Here is a 25,296-nt window from a genome sequence, read left to right on the forward strand (position 1 = left end):
CAGTGAGAAAAATTAGAGAGGAAAGCTCAAGGCCGTCATCAGCGTTCAGCTCAATGTGGAGAAAGAACAGGACTTTCACAGTGGACTTTTCTACAGCAAATATTATCATGATTCAAGGTTCAAAACAGACAAAACCCCAGCAATCCAAAGGGACCCTTTCTTCCCTTTTGTCTCTGGATTCCTCCATGCACCCCACAGACATGTCTGGAGCTTCCTGAGAGCCAGGCACTGTGTTAGATGCTGCGGGAGATGCAAAGAAGAGTAATAATACATGGTCCCAGGCTGCAAAGAGTTCGCAGTCTAACTGAGGAGATAAGATGCATTCATATAGAGCTTCAACACAAGGCAGAAAGTGATAAAGGCCAGGAAAGTGACAAAGGCAGAGCGGGAAGGCATTGCTTCTAGCAGGACGATCAGGGAGGGCTTAGAGGAGGTGGCACTGGAGTAGGGGTGGAACCCTGCGTAGTATTCAGAGCTCAGAAACCCAGGGCTGCTTGAAGGAAAGTGGAGGTCAGTTGAAGGTAGTTGCATCCCTTCCCCTTCTCCATCCATCAACTGGCCTTCCCCAGGCTGTCTATAATTCATCCATTAGAGAAGGAAAAATCAATATTTACCAATGTGAATTAAAACCCAAGGAAGGCGCAGGCAGGCTCTGTGGGCAGAGTGGCTCTGTCGGCATGCAGGGGGCAGCCCAAGCGCAGCAGGGTCTCAGCGCGCTCAGGGGGCTGGAGAATGGAGCTAGTGGGCCTCTAGGTCCATGGAGCCCACTGGGGCTTTGCCAGCATGTTGTCATCCATGAACAGCCTGTCTCCTGTCCTGCAGCATCATCCGCAGGGAACACGGCGACCCCCTCATCGAGGAGCTCAATCCTGGCGATGCCTTGGAGCCTGAGGGCCGGGGCACAGGTGAGGGCACCTGAGGGCTCTAGCCTGCTCTCCCCTGTCTCAGTGCTGCCCTTAGCCCGGGGGGAGGGTGGGAGGGGTGGTGTAGCCAGTCCCACAGCAGGGCTCATCCTATCCCTGCCACTCTGAGGGCTGAGATCCTGGGGCAGGGGTGAGAGTGGGGGAGGAGGCCCTGGGAGTGCCAGGCAGGAAGCAGAGGAGGGGACGGTCCTTTCTCCCAGTCCCAGGGCCGCAGGGTCAGAGGCGTGGGATTCCATGGGCAGTAGCATCTCTGGTAATGCTCTGCCGGAAGGAGAGACAAGGAGAGGCTGGGCGTCCTGTCGTCTCACCCCTCCTGGCACTCAGCCTGGTGTCAGAGAGAGAGCACTGGATCAGGAGTCCCAAGACTCGGCCCTGCCATTGCCTCGCCTGTGGCCTTGGAAAAGGTGCTTCATCTTCGGGATCTTGTTGGCCACACCCATAAAATGGGGATCATGGCCACTGCCCTCCTCACGTCTCTGGGTTGTAGCGAGGACCAAAAGGAGACCAGGTATACGCAAACACCCGATAGACTGACAAAACCCGTGCAAATATAAAGGACGTGTATAAAAGACCAGAGAGCAGCTCTCAAAGTCTGAATTATTTGCACCCACGCTCTCTGTCAAAAGTCCAGGGGGAGGAAATGGGCCCCCTCTTCCATGATTGAGCGGCCATTGGAAAGGCGAGGAGCTTCAAGCTCCAGTCTTCGATCGCCAGTGCTGTGCTCTTTCCTCCCACACTCAGGGCGTGGCCCTGGCCCTGGTCGGGAGCCCCCCTCCCCTGTGGGTCTCCTGGCCGACGGACAGAGTGAAATCTGTGCTGTTGCAGGCGGTGTGGTGACAGACTTCGATGGAGACGGGATGCTGGACCTCATCTTGTCCCACGGAGAGTCCATGGCTCAGCCGCTGTCCGTCTTCCGGGGGAATCAGGTGTGCCTGGACCTGGGGACCCACGGAGCCCAGCCCAACGTGCTGAGCCTGGCCTGGATGAGGGCAAAGGAGCCCGGGATGCTTGCTTGACCAGCGTGGCAGGAAATGGACATCCTGGGCCCTGGAGGAAGCAAATTCCCAGCAGCACAGTGAACTCCAAGAAGCGCTGCCTCCCAGAAGCCCTTTGCCCTCAGCCTTCCACTGGCCCTCCTCCAAAAACTGTTTTCTCGAGTCTATGGGCTTTCCGTCCTCTTTTCCAGGGCTGCTCTTTGCAAACTTCAGCCAGTCTGTCTGCCTTGTTCACCATCCCTGCGCGGCTTCCTCCTCCTTTCTTTCCTCTGCCCCTTTTCTTGTCCCCTTCTTTCTCCTTCTCTCCCTCTCTTCCCCTCCCTCCCTGTCCTTTCTACCCACCCCGCTGATGCCCAGGCCTGCCTTCCTCCCTCCCTGCAGGGCTTCAGCAACAACTGGCTGCGGGTGGTGCCGCGAACCCGGTTTGGGGCCTTCGCCAGGGGCGCTAAGGTTGTGCTCTACACCAAGAAGAGTGGGGCCCACCTGAGGATCATCGACGGGGGCTCAGGCTACCTGTGCGAGATGGAGCCCGTGGCACACTTTGGCTTGGGTGAGTCAGGGCTCGGGGCGGGGGGGTGGTGGTGGGAGTGCGCAGTGAGCTATTGGCGGGACAGTGGGTGCTGAAACTGCATCCCGAATCCCGGCGAGATGCAGGGCTCACATCCTGAGCATCTTCTAGATACCACGTTACTGTGACACCAGCTACTGGAGGCAACCGTGCTTTGAAGTGAACCTGAGCTCAGGAGGGAGGTTTTCATGCCCCACTCCTTGCTGGGGTCCGCATCCTGGTGCCTCTGTCGAAGTAGTTCACCTTGGGGTCAGAGTATTTCATCCTCCATTTGTCCAAGGCTGTGTATGGCCTTGTTCTTTAAACAATGGCCTGCACCAAACCTATCCAAACCAGCTGCTTCCCTGGCCGCCTGGGTGTCGGTTCAGTGATTAAAATGTCTCACCAAACCCCTGGTGCCTTCTCTTGGCTAGAAGGCTTGGGGAAAGCATGCATGATCAGTGGGAGTGATGTCACCCCCGAGAGGGTGAAAATTGGTTCTTGGCTGGGGAAAATTGGTTCTTAGCATTTTTATTTTTTTTTATTTTTTATTTTTTTTTTTGCGGTATGCGGGCCTCTCACTGCTGTGGCCTCTCCCGTTGCGGAGCACAGGCTCCGGACACGCAGGCCTAGCGGCAATGGCTCACGGGCTTAGTTGCTCCGCGGCATGTGGGATCTTCCCGGACCAGGGCACGAACCCGTGACCCCTGCATCGGCAGGCGGATTCTCAACCACTGCGCCACCAGGGAAGCCCCGGTTCTTAGCATTTTAAAAAAATGCTAGTCTTTTATATGAGTGTGTGTGTGTGTGTGTGTGTGTGTGTGTGTGTGTGTGTGTCTGTATACACATAAAAGACTAGCATTTTATATATATATATATACACACACATACATATGTATATATATCTATATGCACATATATATGTATGTATATTACATATGTGTGTACATACATATATATAACATAACCAGATATACAGTATACCTGTGGTGTTAATAAAATATCTCTATACACCTATTAGAACAGCTAAAGTAAAAAATAGTGACAAAACCAAATGCTGGCAAGGAAGTGGAAAAACTGGATCTCTCGTTCGTTCCTGGTACAGCTACTCCAGAAGATGATTTGGCAGTTTCTTTTAAGACAGAAGCTAAACTATACAACCATTATAAGACCCAGCAATTGCACTCCTGGGCATTTATCCCAGATGAATGAAAACTCATGTCCACACAAAAATCTATACATGATTGTTCACAGTAGCTTTATCTGTAATAGCCCAGACTGGAAATGACCTTGACGTCCTTCAATAGGTTAACGGTTCAACAAGCTGTGGTACATCCACACCATGGAATATTACTCAGCAATCAAAAGGAATAAACTATTGATACACACAGCAATTTGGATAGCTCTCATGGGCATTATGATGAGTGGGGGAAAAAGGCCAATCTCAGAAAGTCACATGCTGTTGATTCCATTTATATAATATTCTCAAAATGACAAAATTATAGAGATGGAAAATAGATCAGTGGTTGCTGGGGGCTAGAAATGGTGAAAAGGAGAGGGGTGGGTGTGACTTTAAAGGGATAGCCCCAAGGAGGTCTTTGTGGTGACAGAGCAGTTCTGTGTTTTGATTGTGATGGTAGATGCACGAATCTACAGGTGCTTTGCATAAGACACCGTATTCCATTCTCACCACAACAAGATGAATCAAGAATCATAAACCCCATTTTACAGGTCAGGAAACTGAGACTGAGGTTAAGTAACCTGCTCTAAATCACCCCTCCAGAAAGTAGGGAGATCTGGATTTGGACCCCACCTCCTTGGACACCACAGTCTGAGGTCTTAACCACTGTGACCTGCCTGCCAGACCTCCCATAGCTGCTCCATGCACAGCCAGCCAAGGTCCTCTTGCTCTGCCTCTTTCTTACTGGACGTCCATGACCCCTCAGTTACCAGATGACCCAAGTGAGGCCATCCACGCCAAGGTGACTGCCATGGTCTCATAGGTAGGATGTTTATCCAGGTCTCTGGCTTGGATATCAACACACACCCCATTGTACAGATAAGGAAATTGAGGCTCACAAAGAAAATCAATGGTGAGGCCAGGACTGGGGCTGGTTTCTCCTTCCACACATCCCATGAGTTGCCTCTGCTATTTTGAGACATGTATTATAGGTCTTATTGGGTCTCTTCTCTGGCCAGTATCTGTCCCCACCAAGAGAGAACAGATCTGCTTCTTCAGCTGGGCAGCCTCAGCCGGGTCATCTGGTGGGATCACAGGGGCCCAAGAGCCACCGTGCCTCTTCACAACAGCCTGCCTCCCCTGCTTAGGGATACGGATCCTGCTCCTGCTTGGGAGTCCCTGACTGCCCTGACGGCCAATCCTTGCTGTTTTGCAAGGCTGTGGGATTTGTTCTGGGTCTGAGCTCTGGTTCAAACTGCTCCACGGGTCCCCTGCAGGCTCCCCTGTTGCCGGATCCACTCCCAGAGAGGCACAGAAGCAGGCTGCTCTTGGAGACCAGCCCCAGTGGGTCAGCCTTGGGCCTGGCAGTGAGATTCCTTGAGGCCACTCAGCAGGCAGCAGGGCCAGCAGCCGGGGACACAGCGAGGGACAGGTGGCTCCATCCCTGCAGCTCCAAGGCCCCCACGTCCGGAAGGAACTTCATGGATCTAGCACTGCACCGGCCTTCCTGATTGATGAAGGGCCAGCAGTGGGGCAGGAAGAGAGGGAGCCGATGGGAAGGCCAGATGGAAGGAAGGATTGAGGAAAGAGAGAGAACAGCAGGGAGACAGATAGAGATGGGGACTGGGGACAGATAGAGACGCAGAGAGACATGGCAAAGAGGCAGATGAAACAAAGAAATGCTCCCTGCCCTCCAGGCTTACGGTTGTGAAAGAGGCAGAGGAACACAGGAGCTCTTGTTGCAAGCAGATTTGGATGCGCCGTCGTACTGGCCCAGTGGCTGTGAGGACTGAGATGGGAGAAATTCTCTCTGCTCTGGGCAGTTTTCCCAAGGAAGTGGGCCTTGAACTAGGTCTAGAAGGACGGTGGGAATTTGGAAGGTGTGGATAGGAGCTGGGGAGAGCATCCAGGGCCTGGGCTGGTTTGAAAAAAGGCCGGGGGGGGGGGGGGTTCACTGTGTCCACAGAATAGGAAAGGTCTGGTGGGAGCGGAGTCTGGAAAGGGAGGTCAGGGCCAAACTGTCAGGGGCACCCAGAGCCAGGTGGAGAGGGCGGGCGGAACAGAGGGAGCTGCGGATCCAGGAAAGCCAAAGCCAGGCTTTGCTGTGGGAGGGCAGGGCCGCAAAGGAGCCCAGGAGCCACTCGCAGGGCATAGTTATCTATAAATGTGCTCCTGTATATTTTGCATGTAATAAAGTCACATTAGAAGGCTTTAATTTTTTTCTGACTGCAGGAATAATGCATATTGGTTATAGGAAAATTAGAAAATATAGCATCATTAAAAAAAGAAAGTGGGGCTTCCCTGGTGGCACAGTGGTTGAGAGTCCGCCTGCCGATGCAGAGGATGCTGGTTCGTGCCCCGGTCCGGGGGGATCCCACATGCCGCGGAGAGGCTGGGCCCGTGAGCCATGGCCGCAGGCCCGCTGAGCCTGCACGTCCGGAGCCTGTGCTCCGCAACGGGAGAGGCCACAACAGTGAGGGGCCCGTGTACCGCAAAAAAAAAAAAAAAAAAAAAAAAAGAAAGTAAAAATAACCCATAATCTCACCAATATGTTTGGAATATTAAGCAAAAAGGAAACATTCCCTCTTCACCCTCCACCAGTGTCATTTGATTCATTTAGTCTCTATTCACTTACTGAGTACCTACTCTGTGCCAAAAACTAACTAGACAAAGAGCCTTACCATGGATAACCTTACATTCTAGTGGAAGGAGGAGTAACATATGACCCCTAATAAACGTAACAACTAGGTAAATGTATAAAATGTTAGATGTTAAGTGCTATGAAAAAAGAAAATGCAGAACAGAGTAAGGGGATTAGGAATGCAGAGGGGAAGGGGCGGGGAGCAGATTCAAATATAGTGTTCCAGGGCTTCCCTGGTGGCGCAGTGGTTGAAGGTCTGCCTGCCAATGCAGGGGACACGGGTTTGTGCCCCGGTCCGGGAAGATCCCACATGCCGCGGAGCGGCTGGGCCCGTGAGCCATGGCCGCTGAGCCTGCGCGTCCGGAGCCTGTGCTCCACAACGGGAGGGGCCACAACAGTAAGAGGTCCGTGTACCGCAAAAAAAAAAAAAAAAAGTGTTCCAGGGTGGCCTTTTCCCAGTTCCATACTTTTGATATGATTTTATTGCATACAAAATACACAGGAGCACATTTATAGATAAATATGCCTTGGAATCTTTTTTAACAGAAATTATTATACTCTCCCTATTATTCCCAGACTTGCTTTTTTCTCTCTCTCTCTTAATGGTATATCCTGGACATCACTCCAAGTCTGTGCATATCTCCTTAGTTTTCCTTTAGCGCTGCACAGTATTTTATTGTGTGGCCACATTCACAATTTATTTAGCAAGTCCCCTACTGATGGACAGTTTGATGGTTTCCAATTCTGAACAGTTTGTGTTGTGGTATTTGGGCTGAGAAGGGGCAGGTCCAGAACAGGAATGCAGAAAGGGCTGCCTTGACGTCTGCATGACTAAGAAGGAGATGCAGGCCGAGGCTGTGAGGGAAGGGCCGAGGGCTGCAGGAAGCCCCCCTTCCAGCACCCGCGACGCCCCTGCTCACCCCCTCTGACCCTGCTCCTTCCTCCCTCCAAAACCACCCCCTGCCCCCTGACTTTGCAGCAAGGTGCGGAGAGCGGCTCGTCCGTGGACATGTGTGTGGGTGCACACGTGTGCCTCTCAGCAGCCAGCCTCCCCGGCCCTTCTCCTCCCCACGTGCCTGGCCAGCTCATCTCTCGGTGTCTGGAGAAGGAACGCCTCCCAGCTCTGCAGGCCTTTGCTTGGTCAGCACTGAGCTGTGGTTAGAGGACTCAGCTTCTCAGACCCTCACTGTGCACCCTGAGGGTCCAGACTGCATCGCATCACACAATGAAAACTCAGGGACCTCGCTGTGTTTCATTCTTCCGGGGGGTTCCCAGCAGGCCCACTCCCTTGTGCAGAGGGCTCTCAGCTTCATCCTATAGTGCCGCACGCCCCCGCTCGGGGGAGCCCCGGCCTCGTTTGCTGCGCCCTCCACCCTGCCCTGGCCTCGCCTGCTCCTCCCGATGCAGAAGGCCCGCCGGGCTCATAAATCAGTGTTTCTGCTCACAGCCCTTGTTGAGTGCCCCCACTGGACCCCGGTTGCTCTGAACCGACATCCCAGCCCTGCACACCCACCGCACGTATCCCACACCCAGGCTCTCTGGCTCCGAGCGAGCACAGAGCTGAGGCAGCTCTACCAAACCCAGTAAGTGAAAACAAGCGCCAGTAATCTCCTTGCCCCACCAGCCCCCCCATCAGGGGCTCAGCCCCTGGGCCAGCCCACCCCAGGCTTTGATGGCACCCCCAGCCCCTGCACATACACCCCTCCTTCCTTTCAGCTGAGGTTTGCAAGTGACTCAGAGCTGCCTCCAAGCCAGTTGGTACTCATTTAGGGAAGGAAAATTCAGTGGCCCACATAAAAATCGCTTTATTAAAAGTGCAAAAATCTTCCACCAACTGTATTCCCACCATCTGTTTTGCTTGTAATTCTGAAAAGCGCGATTCTCTGTGCCTCCTTGGCCTTTGTCCTTTAAAAGCTGCCAGAGGTGACTCCCTGCTGCTCTTAATGGGCCCTCCTCTGCTCAGGACCCAGCTCCCTGACACACTGGCCCCCGCAGTCTGGCCAGCTTAAAGGCCCCCTTGCTTGTGCAGCTGCATGAAGACTTGAGATTTCTGAGGCAAAGGGAACAGCCGGACCTGGGGGCAGGAGTCTGGGTTCCAGTCCTAGAGCTCAGACACCTGCAGGTCACTGCATCTTGCCAAGCCTCAGTGTCTACATCCGGGAAGTGGGGATGAACTCTCCCTCTCAGAGTAATTGGGAGGATTCAAGCCAGCCACACCTGTGAGGGCTCCAAAGTCCCTCCCCACACCACCCCCCGCCCCGTCTCCTCTCCCACCCACCCCACCTAACGCACATGCTCACATCCTGCTTCTTCCACTTTGAGCTTCTCCCTGATCTTCAACACACATGCCCTTTTCATACCTCTATACCTTTGCCAGTGCTGTGCCCTCTGCCTGGAATGCCCCTTCCTTCCCTTCTCTGCCTCACAAGCTCTTGTTCCTCCTGCATCCTCCAACGAAATGACTTTTAACCCCCACCTCTCTCACCAAGTGGTACCAATACTATGGGTGCACTTTCCCAGTTTATTATAACATAATCCCTGTGTTCATTGCCCTCGTGGGGCTCAGCTCCTCCAGGATGGGGCCTGGGTCTGTGTCCTTCCTGCTAAATCCCAGATCCCTGCATGATGCTTGGCCCAAGGTGGGCTGGTCATAGGGGTCGGGTGGGCAGTAGAGCAAGGGTTTAGCAGGTGCGGGCTTTGGGGTCAGACCTTCCCTCTCTGGGTAACTACGAGCAATTTCCTTCACCTCTCCAAGTTTCATCCCCCTCGACTCTAAAATGGAAATTATAAAACTAATACCTTCTCATGGCCCTGCCGTGAGGATCCAATGCCCTAACACTGAGAATCACCTGGTACAGTTTGGGGTACATACTCTCTACCAGTATTGCCAACAAGCAAAAGCCCCTTGGGAACTGCAGGGCGCCCCCCCCATGTCTAAGAGATGATGAGGATGGGAATGCTGTGGGTCAAGATCGGCGGGGGCAGGGCTGACATTCCAAGGAAGAACTGTCCTTCCTGGATGGGGTAGAGCTCCCTTCTTACAGATGAGGAAACTAAGGACCCAAGTCGGCAAAATAATCAGTGACAAAGGAGGGAGTCCCACTGAGATGTGCTCTCCCCGTGGCTGACTTATCTCCTAGTCCTGCCCCTCCCTGGGTCTGGAGGAAGGGAGAAAGCAAGATTCAGAGGCAGGATATAAATTCGTGATTGTCTATGAATATTCGGCAACTCTTTTGAGTTATTTGTGGCACTTCTGTCAGGCTGGAAAATGTATTCATGTAGCTGTTCTGTTGGCTTAGGTGAGAAACATTTGCTCTTCTTTGTCTCCTTTTTTTAGTAGAAAAGTGTTTACTTTTTACATCTGCCATTTAATCTGGGTGCTGAACACCCTAAAAATGCCACATCTCTTGAACCTCAAGAGACTGCTTCAAAACAGTAAAAGAGGGGGCAGTTGATACCTCCCCAATCCTATTTTCACCCCCTTCCCCCAAAATGAATTATTGTGGAAAGAGGGAGCGGGGGAGTAAGAGTTTACGAGAAATGTTTTCTGGCTTAATAAAGCCAACCCCAGAACCAGTAAGGCCAGGCCTGGAAGGGGAGAGTCTCCGTGGGAAGAGAAGCTGCACTGTGTCTTCGGGTCTCTGCACCGTGTGCAAGTCTCTGCTCCAGGAGCCTCTCTCTGGCGCTGCTGCCCCATCGCGGGCACAGGGGCAGGGGCTACTCACCTTTGACACTTCCGGACAGTAGCAGCTGGTCCCTGCCCTCAATAATTCACGGCAGCCCGAGGCTGGAACGCTACAGAGACTTCTCTGGAGGCCTTGGGTTGGAGGCAGCAAAAGAGTACCAAACACAGGGAGGCTCAGGAAGTGGATGATGTGGCTGTCAAGGTGCACCTTCTTCTGGAAGCCCCGGACTGACGCACCGGGACTCGGGGAGAAAGATGCAGCTGAGTCCTTCCACACCGTCCTGTCGTAGCTCCCACCCCAGAGCAGACCTCTGCACAGAGGTGTCTGTACATAGATTCCCCACAAAGTCTAGATGTAGCTTCAACCCTTTTCTAAAATATGGGAACCCCTTTCATACGTGAAAATGTTTCACAGACCACCCTCGACCCCCATAGCAGAGATCATTGTAAAATCCACTGGTGGAGAGCAGTGGCCAAAAGCTGCTATAAATTTGACAGCACTTTTCAGTTTCACTTGTTTTCTAACAGTGTCTATATGCACACACATGTGGGTGACATCATTTTTTCAGCCTACGAATGATGCTTGGGGGAGTGTATGGATGGGTGGACCCCCGAGCACCAAGCCCACGTCTGGTCAGCCCTGGTGGGTGACGACCGACGAGGGGGCTGCAGCCTCCCTCCTACATGTGCTGAGCACTGCCCTCTTTCCCAGGTGACTGATTGGAGAAAGGCCCCTCCCAGCAGGTGAGGCCCATCCCCCACTCCTCTCCACCCCAGTCCATCACCATTAGCCTGACCTTGTCTACGGTGACGGGCCTGTTGCCTTAAGCAGGGAGCTGGGGCCGGCTTTGACGATGCCTAAACACCTGACAAATCTTTCCAACCCGCTTCCTGCCAGTGATGTGACACGTTGCTTTAAGGATGCGTGCAGACGGATTCACCATGAATGTTCTCTGAGCTCCGCCGCCACCGTTAGTTTTTGTAAACATCTCAGCTTTGTAGACTGGTCTTTCTCTGCCTTCTGGTTCTTTGTCACCTCAGCTTTTATTTAGAGCTCGGCTCAAATGCTTTCTCCCCAAGAGCCTATCCCTCACCACCCTGACTAGAAAAGCCCCCAGCCTACTCTGACTTCCTTTTTATCCCAACACGCTATTTTTGTTTTCCTCACCGAGCTTGTCAGTATCTGGCATTATATGTTCATCTGTGTGCCTGTCTATCCCCACTAGAGTGGAAGCTCCCTAAAAACAGGGTTATTCCCAGTGACGGCCCCTAGCAGACTATAAACATCCAATATAAATACAAATACGAATAAATGTGACCTGCCTGAGATTACACAGCAAGTCAGATGTAAAGCTGAGATTTGTCCCCAGGTCTCCCAGATGCCCACCCCACCCCCCGCCATGTCCTTCCCAGCATGCTCGGTAAGTGGTACAGCCAAGATCTGAACCCAGGACTCCAAAGGCAACATGTTTACCACCAGGCTTTACTCTCTTCCCTCCAAAATCCACTAGAATATAAGTTCTAGAAATGTGCTGTCCAATATGGTAGCCACTAGCTACCACATTGGACATATTCAAGTGTACCCATTCAAGTGTATTCAAGGGTACCATATACTAGTGTAGCCACAAGCTACACTTGAAATGTGGCCACTTCAAGTCAGTTAGTTAAAATTAAATTGAATTTAAAATTCAGTTCCTCATCACACCACTTCAAGTGCTTAGCAGCCATGGCTAGCAGCTACCATAGCTGACAGAGCAGATAGAGAACATTGCCATCGCTGCTGAAGTTGTCCTGGATTGCATTGTTCTAAAAGAGCAGGACCTCGTCTGCCTAGTTCACTATTTCCCCAGCACTTAGAACCGTGTTCAATTCATATTTTTTATTAGGTGAATGAATAAATGAATGATGATACTTTTGTGGAGAATCCCTCCCCGCCCCCTGCTCTGTAGCAGATCCTTTCTCCTTTCATCCCATAGGGAAGGATGAGGCCAGCAGCGTGGAAGTGACATGGCCCGATGGCAAGATGGCCAGCCGGAACGTGGCCAGCACGGAGATGAACTCGGTGCTGGAGATTCCCTACCCGCGGGATGAGGACAGACTTCAGGACCCAGCCCCCCTGGAGGTGAGCAAAGGCATCTGGGTCTCAGAGCCAGAAAAGTAAGCCCCACCCATGGACTGAAGCTGGATTCCCAGGAATCTGCAGACTTTGTTTCTAGAATGATGGAAATCTTCTTAGCAAAGGGCAGGCTTCATAGTGACCCCTCCATGTGTAGTTTGCACACCAGTGTCACACCCACATCTCTTCTGCTCCTTGCAGAAATCCTGGCGTATTGGAAGGGCAAGCAGTTTTCACCCATCTTATAGAGGAGGAAAACCAAGACCAAGAAAGAGAACCCACCAAAACCACACAGCCATTTGTGAGCTGAGTTAACAGTTGGCCCCAGGTCTCCTGCTTCACTTCTGGTTCTTTCCAAAGCTTCTGACAAAGCTGTTGCTTCTGAGGGTGGGGCAGGGCCCCTGGGGGCTCCTCGGGGAAGAGCTCTGGACCACTCTCTGGAGAGGATCACGCCATTGTAGATAACAGGGGCCCACTTAAGCTCACACAGAAGAGGGGGCTTACAGGGAGGATTCTAGAGGAGCTAACAAAATGCAAGGGATGCTCAGGGTGAGAGCCATGGCAGCTCAGTGGCCCCAGGAGCTCAAAGACCTTTGTCATGAGTGCACTGGCTCTGGGGGGAGCATTATCCTTCCCCAGGAAGCTGCACCAGCACCCCATCATTTGTCATTTCCAACAGTCAACATTTCTGTCTTGTGTAAAGTGTTCCTTTTCGAGTCCCCGGCCACCCTGCCTCCAGCCACCAGCCTGCTGTCTCTGAGACCTAGACACAGCAAAGCCTCCACAGCCCGGCGTGACCAGGCGCCAAAATCTCTGTCTCAGCCTCACTTAGTTCAGATTCTAGCCGCAAAGGCTTTGAGTCCCTCCTCCTGCCTGGATGTCCACCTCTTGTCCAGCCAGCCCTGCCCAGAGGTGGGGGATGGCCTGGCTTGCAGGCACCCACCCCTGTGAGTGGGGAAGGTTCTCAGAGAAAGGGGTGCGGGGAGTGAGCAGACACCTCTCAGAGCTTCTCCACGCCTCTCTACACTTTGCCTTCCTGAGACCTGGCCTGTCTCAGGGTGATGCCACAGGAGGGACAGACTCTGTTAGATGTCCCGGTGCAGGCGTGGGGATCCCATGCAAAGGGAGTGAACAGGAGTTTGCACGGATCTGCTCGTGGCCTCCCCGCCCAGGCTCCTATTCTCAGTGCAAGGAAAGGGGCCTGGAAGGGAGGGCATCTCCCAGGCGCAGAGCTAAGAGCAGCCCTCATTCTGGGGTCAGGGTGACAGCTGCTCTGCGGCTGTAACTAGGAGGGGACCTGAGATGGGATCTTCTCACCTCACTAGTGTCTCTGCTTCTGCCTACCTTGCAGTGCGGCCAAGGATTCTCCCAGCAGGAAAATGGCCATTGCATGGGTGAGTTGCCTGCCGGTACCCGGGGACAAGGCAGAGGCCGGACTCTCACTGGGGAATGTCAGCCTGGGCCCTGGCAAGGCTCAGGTTGCAGACAAGGGGCGGAAGGGGGAGGAGGCGAATGTGTTGTTTGTCCCTGAGGCTTCAGATGCCAAGACAACCGCCCCTGACTCGGCGAGGTGGGAGTGATGGGAGTGACCAGCAGGCTGAATCACTGCAGCTCTGGGAATCGGCAGTGCTTCCCTGCCATGCAAACAGAGAGAATGCGGATGGGGAGGAGACACACAACCACCTGGACAGAGCTCACAGGGAGACCTGGCTCCCCGGGGGCCGTGGTGGCTAGGGCGGGCATGCATCTTCCTTCCAACAGAGCAGCAAGCAAAGGGGGCCGGTGAGCAAGGGTGGGCATGGCTGGGGGGCACCGGAGCAAACCAGAGTGTAGCATGTGGTCACAGCAGAGAAGGGAAATTGCAGCCTTGTGCAGTACTGGGGGGCAGGTAACTGCAGCACGGCCAGGCTCCGTGAGGCAGCTCTGTGAGGGTCCAGGGACCTTCGAAAAGTCCCCCGAGGGTCTGGAATGGGCAAGGGGCGGCCTAGAGGCTCAGCACCCCGAAGGTCTTCAACCCAATGTCTTCTATCCCAGTGACCAGCAACGAGGGGTCAGGCCAAGGACTCCACCTGCCCTTTAGATGCTCAGGCAGCTTTCTTCCCAAGTCCCCTCTGAAGATACTCATCAGTCCCAGGTGAATGCGTTTACTACTGAGATGCAAGAGTAAACAAGAAGGACGCAGTCCCTGCCCTCTTGGAGCTTAGAGCCAATGGGAGGGGCACACAAGTAAACAGCGATGACCACACAAGCCTGAGCAGGGCTGGGGTGGGGGAGGGGAGGGGACTGCGGGAGCACAAAGGTGGGGCCTTAAACCAGTCTAGGGAGGGTCCAAGAAGGTGTCCCAGAGAAAGTAAGGAGTGAGTTGAGACCTGAAGGGTGATGAGGGGTTCACCCGGCAGAGGGGAGAAAGTGTTCCTGTGGAGGCCGCTGCATGGGCAAAGGACCACAAGTGAGAAGTGGAGGAGGATGGCTCGAAGGGTAGCTTGAGGAGGAAATTAGTCCCCTCTGCTCTTCATGTCCCCTCTGTAGCCACTCTAAACAGACAGTGCACGTACACAGAAATTCCAGCACCTCCCCCATGTGCTGGGCAGACCCCATGACATCCCCAGTGCAGCCGCCGCTTCCTTTCACCATCCAGCAGACATCTGTGTGCGTCCTACATAGCACCCCGCACGGGGAGCTGATGGTGCAGGCCAAGCACCTGCCCTGGAGGGGCGTCCGCTCTAGTCTGGAAGACAGGCCACGAACATGTGACCCGAACGCTGGACGAGATGAGTTAAGAAACCTTCAAGCAAGGTGCTCTCTGAAGACTCTTCTAGATGGCGTGGACAGGGAGAGGACCTTTGAGTTGAGACCTGAAGGATGAGAAGGGTCCAGGCACAGAAAGACTGGAGGGAGGGGCTTTCCTGGCAGAGGGAAGAGCGGGAGCAAAGAGCAGGATACAGGAAAAAGGCTTGGTGTCTCAGAGGGACAGGAAGAAGGCCAGTGTGCCAGGAGAGGATGGACAAGCCAAACGCCAAGTTAAGGAGGGTCTTGAGGCCCTAGAAAGGTGTCTGGACTTTGCTCTCAGGGCCCTTTGCAGTTAAGCAGGAGAGTATAGGCCAAACCAGCAGACATGGGACACATAATCAACTGAGCAAGGAACCGCCTGGGAGCCATCCTTGTTAAGGGCAAAATAAGCCGCTCATGACACTGGAGGATACAGAAAAGACAGGACTATCTTGATTCTTCTGAAGGAGTGAGGGAGGCTGGATGGGGTAAAAAACATGTGGTTCACATTTTCAAAAGATCACCTGGTTGCTGAATTGCAGATAGAATTGGAGGGAGGGGGGAAGCCAGGAGGCCAGGAGGGAGGCAGCTGCAGAAATCCAGGCAAGAGCTGCTGGTTGTTGGGGACAGGCTGGTGGCAGAGGAGTGAGAAGGAGGTGGCCAAATGGGAGAGGTACTGTGGGGGCAGAACTGACAGCATCTGTTGTTAAACTGCCTGCAGAGGTGAGGCAACCAGAGGAATCGGGGATCACTCCGATGTCTGCTTGAGCAGCCAAGTGACTGACGGTGGCGTTGATTGAGTTGGGGGAGATGGGAACAGGGGGCAGAAGAGGCTCGAGGGCCAGGGGGGATCTAGAGTTCCATTTGGACCTAGTAAGTTTGAGATGCATGGTAGACAGATTTTCAAGTCTGGAGCCCCAGGGAGAGGTCGTGGCTGGAGTTGGAAGGTCTGGAATCATCCATATACGAAGGGACCACCTAGAGGAAGTGTGGTAGATAGAAGAGAAGACCCCGGACCAAGCCTGAATGCCCCCCACGTGCAGAGGTCAAGTACAGGAGGAGCCAGCCAAGGGGACTGAAACGAGGAAGTTGAGGCCCAGAGAGAAGAAAGGACGTGCCCAAGGTCACGGGGTGGGCAGCAGAGCCTGAGCAAGGATCCACTGCCCACAGCCCCCAGTGAGTGGCTCCTCTTGCATTTCAGACACCAACGAATGCATCCAGTTCCCATTCGTGTGCCCTCGAGACAAGCCCGTGTGTGTTAACACATACGGAAGCTACAGGTGCCGGACCAACAAGAGATGCAGTCGGGGCTACGAGCCCAACGAGGACGGCACAGCCTGTGTGGGTGAGTGGAGCCCCCGCCATGGTCCAGTAGCAAAGGGAACTTGCCTTCCCCTGGGGAACTCTGGGAGGCCCAGATCCAGGTCCCCAGCCCCTGCCTTCCCCTGGCTGGAGGGAGTCTCCCTAGACCCTCGTGGGGTCTCTGAGGAAGACCATAACAGAGGCTTGGAGAAGCCCTACCACTACTGCCATCATCTGAAGGGCCCCTGGGGTGCTGTGTCCTGGCCAGAGGCTATTGCTCTTTTTGTTTCTCCCCTTCTCACATTTCCGAAAACTAATGTTCCTACCTTAAGTTCAGCCCACCTTTCCCTACCTGGGATATAGACTAACTCCTAGTGCTCACCTTTGTCTGAATTTCTGAACTGCTATTTGTCTTCTTCCTCCCAAACGCTTCCCCACACCCACACCCCACCCCCACCCCCTTTCTCTTTTTCCCATTTTCTATCTCTCTGCCCCATGCTTTTTGCAGCTCAAGTGGCCTTTTTAGGTGGGTATCCTTCTGCCGCCTTTAGAATCTCTGAGCCTCTCTCTCGGGCCTCATCTCTTTCTCTAGGCCTTGGACTTTGCCTTCAGTTATATGCACTTTAAATTCCATCAATAAAGGAAAAAACAAAAACAAAACTAACAACCTTTGTGGCAAACTAAATCTCTCCCACTGCCTGTCTCTCTCTCCAAGCCCAGTAGATTCTGCTGCGCGCTCCCTCTGAATGGACCGCGGGGGCGGCCATCTTTGAAAAGGGAAGTTTGGGAGATATTTGTGTCACCTTAGTTGTTTGTGAAGCCTTTCTTTGCATGCTTTCTGAGAACATGTTTTTTACCCCATCCAGCCTCCCTCACTCCTTCAGAAGAATCAAGATAGTCCTGTCTTTTCTGTATCCTCCAGTGTCATGAGCGGCTTATTTTGCCCTTAACAAAGATGGCTCCCAGGCGGTTCCTTGCCCAGTTGATTATGTGCCGCATGTCTGCTGGTTTGGCCTATGCTGTTTCTGCTCTGCGGGCCCTGACTGCCCGTGGTAGAGAAAGCCATATTGGGGTTGGTGGTCATGATGGGAGAGGGAAAGGGTGGCCCTTTGGGACTCTTGATAAAAATGTTAAAGTTTGAACTTGCGAAGTCTTCCAGCCTCTTTATGGAGAAATAAATCATGCCAATAAACTCTCTGCTGGGTATTAGTTTCTAGCTAGTGAAAAAAAAATGTGTCTGAGGCAAGTAGAGCTGGTTGGAATGCTGAATTAGCAGCAGCCCTTCCATCACAGGGCCCTTGGAAAGCAACTCATGAGATATAGTGTCTGCCCCAGGCATAAGCAGTGGTTGGGTTTGTGCCTCAGTGTTCACGTGTCAGGGACTGGGGTTTGGACCAGGTAAGGGATGTGGGATGAGCAAGGGACAGACATGGAGTGCTCTGAGGAAGTCACTTCTCCACTCTGGGCCTCAGTTTCCCTCATCTAAATGACAGGAGAGTTGAGCCTAAGGGCTCTTTCCTTTCTAAGACCCCTTAATATGTGGCTGGACATAGGCATGGCTAGTGTCAGGTTACCCTGATTTCTAGAAAGAACCCTGCAATATTCTTGGAAACCTGGAAGCTCCTGGAAGCTTCACCTGTGGGGATGATGTAACACCTGAGAATAGTTTCATGACAAGTTTCAGAAGTGAAGGTGCGTTATAAATCACAGATCTATTCTTTATGGGGAGAAAAGGCACCCCAAGATATAATAAAATCACACTTAAGAATGCACCAAGCCTTTAAAAAATATATTTAACAAAAAAACTACCATTTTCTGATATAATAATAATATGCCCCATAAATCACAAACTATTAATTCCTCATAGCTACTGCTGTTTTTACACTCAGAATAAGAGCTTAAATGAAAAGTCTTAAAATAAAAACAGCTACAGTTTCACAGAAAAAGTACACCCACTTAGAAATCGCTCCACTTCTGGGAAGCCCACTCCTGTGTGTTGACGTGGAATTAAAGATCTGAAAGGGCCCCAGAGATGAGGCTCAGAGAGATGAAGTGATCTGCCCAAGGTCACAAGCTAGCTGGTCCCCGAGCCAAAGCTGGAGCCCTCTGCCACCACCCCATCTTGTCAGGGGGGTAACAGACAGCACTGTCACCATTCAGACTATTCCCTCATCATTCTGGAAGATGCTGCCTTTTTAGAAAAGAACAAGTGGATCTAAGATAGTGAGATAAGTAAAACCCAAAGCCCACAGAGGCGATGGTTCCAAAGGCAATGGTAAATAACAAGATAACAGTGTCCATTGATTGGCTGCACACACAACACGAGAAATAAGGGATAAGACAGCTAGTGTGACAGCCTGACAAGGACATCAGGAGATCCGAGGTGACAGCAAACTTCAGAGGTTGCCTTGTAATTGATAACCACGAATTCCTGCACACTGAGTTTCTTATAACTGGGTATATTTATGTGGTTTTACCCTACTTGGTGGGTGGGGCCAGATGAGTTAAAAGAGGAGTTCAAAATCCCTCCAGCTGCTAAGAGCACAACTGCAATATCCTGACTCCAGGGTAAGAAGGCTTTCTGCTAGATTCATTCTTTCGTTCATTCAGTCTTCCAACAAATATTGGTTGAGCACCTATTATGTGCCAGGTACTGAGCTAGGCTCTGGGCATGCAGTGGTAAGTGAAGGTGACATAGTTGCAGTCCCCATATTGCCTTCCTCCAGCCAGACGGAGGAGCCCAGGGCACGGGATGGGAATGGGACTCAGAGAGTCTTTCTAAAAGGTCTAGCTAAATTCTTGGATTGCTGTACCAGAAAGCTAGCTCTCTGCATTCGTTCATATATTTATTCAACAAGCATTTATTGAGAAACTCCCTCCCGTGTGACAAGCACTGGGTCCCTCCCATGAGGACTGTGACAATGAGGGCGCCAAGTTCCCTGCCCCCAAGATGCTTGTGCTGGAAGAAATACGAGGCTGAAGATACAGAGGACAGGCAGGTACTGAACCAACTCAGCATCTCCTGCCCCCAAACAACAAGACCTCCCCAGTGGGCCAGGAGCCCAGGCTTTCCAAGCCCAATGCCTCAGTCCAGTGTGTTTACTGGTCTGTGCTGAACCAGCCACGGATGGGTGGGCACAGAGCCGCACCCGAGCTAGCCAGGCTCAAGGTCACTCTTTCTTCTAATTCCTCTTGCCCTGAGGCCCATGGGCACCCGAACCATTGCCTTTCCCTTCCGAGCACAGACAATTCAGTCTTTTCTTTGTCTGTTAGCCCCGATCAGGCTCCTGACATCTTTGTTGGCTTCTGCTGGACCTGAGTTTGTAACAGAAATAGCAAACGCCTTCAGTAATGGAATGGGTTAGAAGGGATTATGCAAATGGAGAGCTGGAGCCGCTGAAGGGGGCAGCCCTTACTCACTCTAGCAGAGCAGGAAGATGGGCCAGCATGGCCAGGACTTCCCATTTTTCAAGAAAAGCCAAATAATAATAATACCATTTTTACTCTGCCCAAGAATGCTCCTCTTCCCAGGAATGTACCCCTTAAAATGACAATAACAGCTTCCATTTAGTGAGCTCAGCATGTCCGGGTCAGCTCTAAACGAGATAGGAATCAACTCGTTGAATCCTCACAACAATCCCAGGAGGAAAGTGCTGTAATCATCCCAGTTTTACCGAGACGCATGCGGCTGGAACGGGACAGAGGAAGGACTCTGTCAGGGCAACCTGTCCCCAACCTGTTCTCTCCCTTCTCCTTTCGGGCTGGCTGGCTGTTTACACAAAAGCACCGTCTCTCACGCTGCCCAGGGTCAAGGGGTGGGTTGGGTCGAAGAAATGGAGTCCCTGGAGGCCCAGGATCTGAGACAGTCTCCCCACGGTGACATTCAAGCTGCGAGAAGAAACGGCAGCACGTGTGTCGAGTCCCCTCACCAGGCACAGAATTGTGAATCACCCACGTGACCTCTTCAAGCATCTACTCAGCTGCCAGCCCTGTTCTGGGGAGGTGCCATTCTGAGGGCCAGGAGTTTGATTTTGTGTCACTCTGGCTGCTATGGCCCCCTCCCAGGGTCTGGGCATCGCACCCTGACCGGCGCCTGCCACTGGACTGCAGCTCGAGCAGGGGTTCCGCTCACGCCTCTGAACAGGACCCGTGGTCATCATTCCAGAGTCACATGGAGACAGGAGGACGAACGCTTCTTTTTCTCAGTGAGCCAGCTGGGTTTCTCCAGCAGATTCCAGAATGATACCCCCCCTCAGACTCTCAGCCCAGGAGGCAAGCCTAGTCCCTCCCCTTCTCTCCCTCCCCGGGGTCAGCCATCATCTGTCTCCTTTGGTGTGGACCAGACCCCAGCCATGTCCTGTCAGGGGCTGATGTTGCATCTCCTTAACAACGGACACATCCTAGAAGGAGGAGGAAGGAGGGCGAGAGAACACAGGCTGGTTAACTCCACAGATAATGCCAAGCGCCTCCTTCAGCCCTTGTTCTCTGAAGTGGCCGAAGGGTAGGCCATCAGAGAACAATGAGAAGCAAGAAGAAAAAACCCTCCCCGGGGAAGGGAGCTAACATTTACAGAATGCCTGCCGTGTGCCAAAAACTGTACATCTCCATTAATCCCCACACGCATCCTATGGGATAAATGCTAGTATTCTGTTTTATGACCAAAGAAATTGAGGCTTAGAAACAATAAGTTACCCAAGGTCACACGGCTAGTTAAGTAACTGACACCTGGGCAGATTACTTAACCAGGTATCACTCGGCATACACTGGACACCTACTATGTGCCAGGCGTGGTTCTAGTGGCTTGGAACGTACATCTGTGAACATCCCTGGCAAAGATTCCTGAAAGCCCTGGTGACATATGGCAGGCGCTAAACAACATAATAAGTAAAGTATATGGTATGTTACAAGTTAGGTGGCAAGGAGGAAGCAGCATTAAGGCAAATCGGGAGCGCTGAGATAGGCAGAATGCCATTCTAAATAGGGTGGCTCAGGGTAGGCCTTGCCGAGAAAGAGGTATTTGAGGTAGGTGAGCTGTGTCTGAGCCTCAGTTTTCTTATCTGTAAAATGGGGATATTACCAGCACACAAAGTTTTTACATTAAACAAGATGATATAAAATACTTGACATAGGACCGGCCTGGTACCTAGTAAGCCCTCAATAAATCAGAAATGTTATCAATATTACCAAGTAGCAAAGTTCAAGATGGAGCCTAGATCTATTCAGTGCCAAATCTCACGTGGCTCCCAGCACAGCCTGCCGTGGCCCAGGTCACCGGGAGCCTGCAGTGTGGGAGATTTGGAGGACATTGGCCGCCCACAGGGAGCTGAAGCAATCTCAGGACCGAAAATGGCCATGAGGGAGCAGACCAAACCTTCCCGGGGCCTGGGCTGTGCTGAAGTGTTCAACTTAGTTCTCACGAGGCGCCATTTCCCAAGAGAATACTCATAAAATGCGGTAAACCCAGCAGGGAGGGCATGGCACTGACTGAGCTGCACACAGCAGGAGTCACCAGGAGCTGGTGAACTGGCCCAGGGATTCGCCCCCCACCAGCACGGAATCCTAGATCATCAAATACAGAGGCACCTGAGACGTCATCTAGTTCTGCCCCCATCCTTCTCAGATGTGGAAACGGAGGCCCAAAAATGAGCAGTGACCTTCCTGAGGACCACAGCCTAATTGGGAATCTGACTCCTGCCTGGGACTCCTTGCCTACTCTGCCTCCTTCTCCAGAAAACTCAGAGCATTTCAGAAGCACAGTTGCATCAAGCATTTTAGAAATATGGAGGCCAGTGCTTGTCCTTTCTATCATGCTGACACAGAATCAGAGTCAGGGGAAGTGCCCACCAAGTGAATCCAGGCACCGTGCTTGGACGGTGGAACACAGCCAGGACGAGAGAGCCAGGGGGAGGTACCAGGTGCCGAGAGGGTCCCGATCAGCTGAGAGAGGGGAGGCTGCAGACAGGGTCAGGAGCATAGGGGATGAGACTGGGGACAGAGAGAGAATCTGTGTCACCCCTTCCCAGGAAGTCCTGCCCAGAATCTCATGACCTCAGCATGCCTGCCCACCTGCCTTCCAGAAGGGGCCCAGAATAATTCCCGTAAAGGTAACCCATTGTCCTTCTTCATGGCCAGACCCAGAGAAGTCACGAAGGATTTATGCCCCAGAATCATTTAACCCCCCCCCCGCAAAAAGATCTAAGGGCTGACTCTCCTCCCCCAGCCCGGACCTTCGTGCGGAGCTCCGGGGGAGGGACCAAAGCACAGCTACGTCCCCTGACTGCTTGTGGGGACATAAAGCAGAGGAACATGCTTAGGCCGAATGGAGGAAGGCAAACCCCACAGATATCTTCTCTGCACTTTTCAGTCCCCAAGCTCAAGATGTATAGGCCTTGAAGGCAGACACAGAGAGGACAGAGCGAGAAGGAAGCCGGGAGCTCGCAAAGCTTCACCCAGGGCAGAAGGTGTCTCGGGTGTCAAAGACCACATTCTTTCTTACAGAGCTGATCCCCAAACCCTGCAGCCCGCCCTCCCTCCTTCTTTCCTTCCATCTCTCCTTAAAATTCTCTCTTCACTCTGAGACTCTGGGATCAGATGGACTCAGGCTTGAATCCCAGGCACCCCACCAGTGCACTCCGCAGTGGCCTTAAACAAGCAGCGTCACCTCTCCGAGACTCAGTTTCTTCATCCACTGCAAATGGAGGCATAACCTCATAGAGCTTTTGTGAGCCTTTGTCGAGATAGAGCATATAAGGTGCTCAGTACACTGCCTAGATTTTTTTAAATGCAGATATTATGAAGTCTGTTCCAGGCCCTTTAACCTCCTGCTTTCACTTCTAGCAGTGCCTGATTTTACAACAATCCATAAGTCATTAACTGGGGCGATGTTAGACCTATAAGAATCTTTCCCAACGAGACACAACCATCACTCACGGTTATAAATGCGGAGTTCATTTGGGGACCGGCCTACACAGCATCTTCCCTTTGAAGAGCTCCAGTCCTATATTTAGATCTGCTCTGGGGAGCACAGGGCCGATCACTATCCATCCATTCACCTGCTTCTCCACGGTCTACAAGCATCCGTCTCAAGCCAGGCAGCCCTCTCCCTCACCTCTGATCCATCAGTCATCTCCTTATATACATCTTCTCTGTATCCATCCACTTATCCGTCCATCCATCCACCTATCCATCCACCCATGGTACTTCACCCTCTAGGACCCCAGGGCCAGACTTTCCGGGCAAAGCACTCAGCCCCACAAGCATTTACCACCTCAAATAATGGTACCCAGGAGCACCAGGCAGAGGCTGAGTGGGGTCAGGATGTATACTTCCTCCCCTTCCCTCCCCTCCCAGGTGGAGATCATGAGCAGAGCCACAAGATCACAGCCAGGGAAACGTTATTAAAGCTGCCCAGTGCAGGGGATGGCCTGGGGTCACCATTTAATTCAGTTACTCGGTGACCACTTACCTGTCTGTGTCTGCATCTGCCTAAAGCTGCTTCTCAGTGGCACGTTGCCCCAGGGGCCTGGGGATCTCACGTCTGTATGTTCTTGTCTCTTCCTGCCAGCCTGTGATGGGCTGCACTTCTCATTCGCCTGCCAAGGGTGAGGCACTGCACCAGGCACTTGGGGTGGGGGAGGGAGGTGGTAGAAATAAGTAAGACAAGATCCCCGCCCCCGCCAAGAGCTCGAGAGAACTGGGACAGGAGGAAGTCCATCACCACCACAAGGTCTTGTAAGCTGTGTATAACATTTCCCCTTCCAGGGCCTTGCTCAGCACAGCTCTCAGGTGGTCGCTGTTCCCCAATCACTTTTCCATTACAGAAATCGATAACTTGAATTACTCCAAAATAACTAGCCCCTTCGTGCCCCTGCAAATCTAATTTTTCTGTGTCTGCATTTGCCCACATGCTTCATGAGTCAGTCCAGGCAGGACGGAACCTTTTGTCTGACTGTGACACACAGTAGCAGACTAAGAGATGGATTTGGGGTCGGAGACTTAGGTTCAAGCTTTCGCTCTGACACTAACTAGCTGTAGGCACTCGTGAAGCCACTTAACCATCTAATTTCCTCATCTATGAAATGAGAATTCAAATATAACCACCCACAAGAGTGTTAAAGAGCAAAATGGAATAATACTGTACAGGAGTTCCTCGCATATATTAAGGGATCAGTGAACCCTTGGATTTTGCTTGTTCTATGCAAGAATCTGGAACCTGGCTATAAATCTACATCACGAGGCCACGGTATAATGAGATCCTAGTGTAACTCCAGCAATAACAATATCTTACATTGAAGAAACAGATTATCATTTACAAAGATGCCTTCTCACCACGCTCTCATTTTGCAAATGAGAAGCTAAGACTCAGTGTGGTTAAGCAATTGACCAGGGGTCTGCAGAGCGGTGCAGCTTTCTGACCCCCTCCGTACTCTTCCACCTCCTCCATCATCCCTGTCAAAACCACGAGTCCCTGTGCAGCTCTGGAACGCTAAGTTCTGCTGTCCAGCAGATGCTGAAGTGACAGGCCCTTTAAATAGCCTCTTAGAGGAAGAGCTGTGAGCACAGCACAATCTGCCCTCACTGCCGCCAGGAGAATAAATCCTCCCAAAGTCACCTGAGAAGGGTTCTGTGAAAACCTTGGAAGGCTGGACTTTGAAAAGAGGGAAAGAATACCTATTTCATGTCAGGCACATTCGTGGCCAGTTTCTCACCAGCTCCTCAAAACCAGTTGTTCTTAACCTTTTGTGGGGGTCACATACCCCTTTGAGAATCTGCTGAAAGCTATGGATTCTCTTCCCCGGTTAAAGGTACTTCATTCTGCATACAAGGGCAAGGGGTCAAGATTAAGAGCTCCTGGCATAAACCTGGGCTGTTCTAAGATTTTCTTAGGTACCAGGGACCTTCTTTTTTAAATGCCCCACTCCTCATCATATCAAACATTTTCATATACATTCGCAACCCGCACTAAATCACACAGACACACACACACACACACACACACACAGACGACTCGAGTTAAATTGCAGTTGCCTGTTTGACAATGTTACATTTTGTAGATATGTAATAAAACATTAATTTCAGTTTTGTGCTTTCTTTTCCTATTTTGAAGCCAATGAACTTTCTTGTTAAATTTCATTTAAA

General features: G+C 52.1%; 1 protein-coding gene and 1 long non-coding RNA gene across 7 annotated transcripts in view; one reads left to right on the plus strand and one right to left on the minus strand.

The window, feature by feature from the left end:
- The window catches only part of CRTAC1 (cartilage acidic protein 1), a 151,221-nt gene that overhangs the window by 120,780 nt on the left and 5,145 nt on the right, over window positions 1–25,296 (plus strand). Inside the window, exons 9-16 of one of the 6 annotated variants that reach the window (XM_067024910.1) lie at window positions 823–905; window positions 1,749–1,849; window positions 2,300–2,468; window positions 11,948–12,093; window positions 13,439–13,481; window positions 16,058–16,201; window positions 16,667–16,684; window positions 16,874–17,355. In XM_067024910.1, the coding sequence (XP_066881011.1) occupies window positions 823–905; window positions 1,749–1,849; window positions 2,300–2,468; window positions 11,948–12,093; window positions 13,439–13,481; window positions 16,058–16,201; window positions 16,667–16,684; window positions 16,874–16,881 (712 nt within the window). In that variant the 3' untranslated portion in view covers window positions 16,882–17,355. Of the gene's footprint in view, window positions 1–822; window positions 906–1,748; window positions 1,850–2,299; window positions 2,469–11,947; window positions 12,094–13,438; window positions 13,482–16,057; window positions 16,202–16,666; window positions 16,826–16,873; window positions 17,356–25,296 lie in introns of those variants that run through there. The other 5 variants (XM_067024909.1, XM_059054709.2, XM_059054711.2 and 2 more) reach the window with 5 other exon arrangements.
- On the minus strand, window positions 589–23,741 carry LOC136793518 (uncharacterized). The gene is made up of 3 exons (XR_010838855.1): window positions 23,624–23,741; window positions 10,012–10,103; window positions 589–1,970 (listed from the first exon to the last, which is right to left on the minus strand). It is a non-coding gene; the product is annotated as an uncharacterized lncRNA (long non-coding RNA).

This window comes from Kogia breviceps, chromosome 2 (assembly GCF_026419965.1).
Source record: "Kogia breviceps isolate mKogBre1 chromosome 2, mKogBre1 haplotype 1, whole genome shotgun sequence".
NCBI lineage: Eukaryota > Metazoa > Chordata > Mammalia > Artiodactyla > Physeteridae > Kogia > Kogia breviceps.